The sequence below is a fragment of the Cryptomeria japonica genome, unplaced genomic scaffold (assembly GCF_030272615.1).
Source record: "Cryptomeria japonica unplaced genomic scaffold, Sugi_1.0 HiC_scaffold_2724, whole genome shotgun sequence".
Lineage (NCBI taxonomy): Eukaryota > Viridiplantae > Streptophyta > Pinopsida > Cupressales > Cupressaceae > Cryptomeria > Cryptomeria japonica.
The window spans coordinates 205-3,000 of NW_026730986.1; the positions used below are offsets into that span (position 1 = coordinate 205).

Consider the following 2,796-nt stretch of genomic DNA (forward strand, 5'->3'; position numbering starts at 1 on the left):
TGACATGCCCTTGGAATCCCTGAGGATAGGGAATGGCCAAGGAATCTTCCCACCATCCACATGTCCTGGTGATGGGAATGGGACACACCGAGTTGGAGGGTGGGGAAATGTCTTATTGATCATTTAAAGAAACTCAAATTAGAAAACTTATTGACTAGTGAGTATCTGAATATAATATCATTGAATTGTTTAGTACAATCTTAGAAAACAATCTCGATTCTTTTCATCCCCAAGTCTGAGGAATTTCATTATTATTTTGAATTTGAATGTACTCCACAGAGACACCAATAAGGTAAAAAGTTTTTAAATAAACTTTATATGTTTATTTTGCTATATTAATCAATAATCTGTTGCAAACATGTTCCTGAGATAATTTAGCCATGGATGGGGTAAGTTAATGCCAAGTTGGCCATGGATCATAGCTCATTTATTTTTGGTATTAGCTTATTCAAATCAATGGCAGACAATACTAGTGGCCTAAAACATTCTAAACTCTATTGAGCAATCTAGTGTTAGACTAATTCAGCTCATTATTCTTGTTACTTACCACTTAGAATCTTTGATATTTGGCAATAACAGGCAAACAAGACCATGATGGACAAGTAAAGGATGGGAATATTTTGAAGAAACTAAATAAGGGCAGTTTAGTCACAGACCATATAAAGGAGGAAAGTGTCACAGGTCCTTCATCACAAGGAACTCTCCGACTTGATTTTTTCTACCCCAAATTGGAGAAGAAGGTAAACTTAAGCTCAGATGAAAACCCTGTATTTGATCAAAAATTCAGTGAAGAGTATAGTGATGAGGTACTTATCTTGAAGAGAAGGAAAAAGAATCCTGAAGAAAATGTAAAGGCTGGTCTAAGCTCAACACTGATGCCCAAAGCTGATGAAAGAAGTAAATGCAACTCTCAAGAAAGGGTAAAAGCATGCCCAAGCTCATCATTGACATCTGAAGTGGCACAAAGAAGAAAATGCAACTCCGAAGGAAGGGTAAAAGCCTCTCCAAGCTCCACATCGACTCCTGAAGTTAAACAAAGAGGAGAATGCAACCCTGAAGAAAGAGTAAAAGCAGGTCCATTCCTAGCACTGACAACTGAGGCTGAAAACAAGTTCTGTAAGAAAGTTGAAAGAAGATGCCAGAAATCAGAGGATGCTGTTACTTCTGGTACTTGTGAGATGGATTTTGATGTTATTATAAAATGGAAGGGCTGGTATGCATTTGAGAGAGAAGATGAGCATGAAGACTTGCAACCGTTAATCAACAAAAGACAAGAAAGGAGAAGACATGAAAAGATGTTAGCATCCGTTGGAATACAAAATGGATGTGACACACAGGTTTCAGTAGAGGCTACAGGATACAAAGAATCATACAATGCTAATATTAGTATATCTCAGACAGGAAGGACTGACACAACTGAGAGTCACACACAAACAAACTTGATTAAAGGAGGTAATCCTGGATTAGATACTAGCACTTCAACAAATGGCATGGTAGGTAGGGAGACATGCTTAACAGGTGTGACCAGAAATCTGGAGTGCAGCTGCTTATACACAGCAGGTTCAAGTCCAATTTCACTTCCGTCTCTTGGTAATTGCAGGACTGAAACATGCCTAAAAAGAGAGGAGTCTTGTTTCCACCATACTGGTGTTGATGAAATGGCTTCTGAACCTTCTAGCGAGAGAAACATTCATTCTAGTAGTGTGGAGGTTGAGGAATCTTCCAAATCAATAACAGCTGCAAAGTATAGCTATTTTGGATCTGCAGGCAATGTTGGAGAAAAATCTATAAGATCTGAAACTGTGGATGAAAAGGAAATGCTCCATGAGGATATGGATTTGGATCTAAAGGGCAGGGTAAGTGAAGAACTTGCTCAACTGGATGACACAGATATAGATGCTGTCTCTCCCAGTGCACAATCCATTAAGCATGACACAGGTCCTTTCAATTGGCATTTCCACAGTAAATCTTCTGGAAATCTTAAAGGAGATACCGATGCATTAGACAAGATGAACTCTATATTTGAAATCTCTGATAGTGACTCTCAGGACTGTATTAATCCTTCTGAAAATCTTGAAGAGGATACTTTTGCATTAGAGGAGAGGAACTCCAGCCTTGAATTGTTGGATAGTGAATCAGAGCGAAATTGCCCCAAAAATTTTGATATGGGTGATAAAGTTAATAAAAAGAGGACCAGCAGGCTTCTCTATCTAAATAAACAGTCGAAGAAAGAAAGAAAAATGGCCAGACAAGATCAGGTTGGCAAAGTGGCAAATTCTGGTAATATTCTTCTTCTTTATCTCTTTTGCTTTTGGGGTTGTTTTGCTCAATATTTGCATTTCTTGTGAGCTGTTATGCATTTCCTACATCAGTATGCATAATAGTGGTAATTCTAGGGTTGAATGGTATTTTTTTTACTTGAGAGTTACTTTTATAGTTTAGTTTCTTAAATACATGTCAGCTGTGTTTTTGTTTTTATGTACGCAGTAATGACATGGGACTCCATGACACTGTAGAACATATATCTTCGTTAATAATTCTTTACTAGAAATTAAAATTTATGTGTCCATGTATGTATGTAATAAATAAATAGTTCTAAAATAAAATAACTCTTAAGTAAATTAGATAGCTCAAAATTGACATTTCTCAATGTTTTTTAGATAGATGTATTTAAGTTATATACTAGTCTCTTAAATAGCGATTAGCCTAATTAACATTAACTTATTAATCTCCCATTATGTTAATGGCCTATTTAACTATCCATGTTAATGGCCTATTTCTCAATGTTTTTTAGAT

At 36.4% G+C, this 2,796-nt stretch overlaps 1 protein-coding gene across 1 annotated transcript; it reads left to right on the forward strand.

Moving 5' to 3' along the window:
- Nucleotides 1-578: 578 nt before the first annotated feature.
- Nucleotides 579-2,281, forward strand: LOC131873584 (uncharacterized; the record flags this gene model as incomplete). Its single annotated transcript, XM_059216419.1, is given in 1 exon segment — nt 579-2,281. A coding segment is annotated over 1 exon segment (1,703 nt), but the record flags the coding sequence as incomplete, so codon positions are not given.
- Nucleotides 2,282-2,796: the final 515 nt, after the last annotated feature.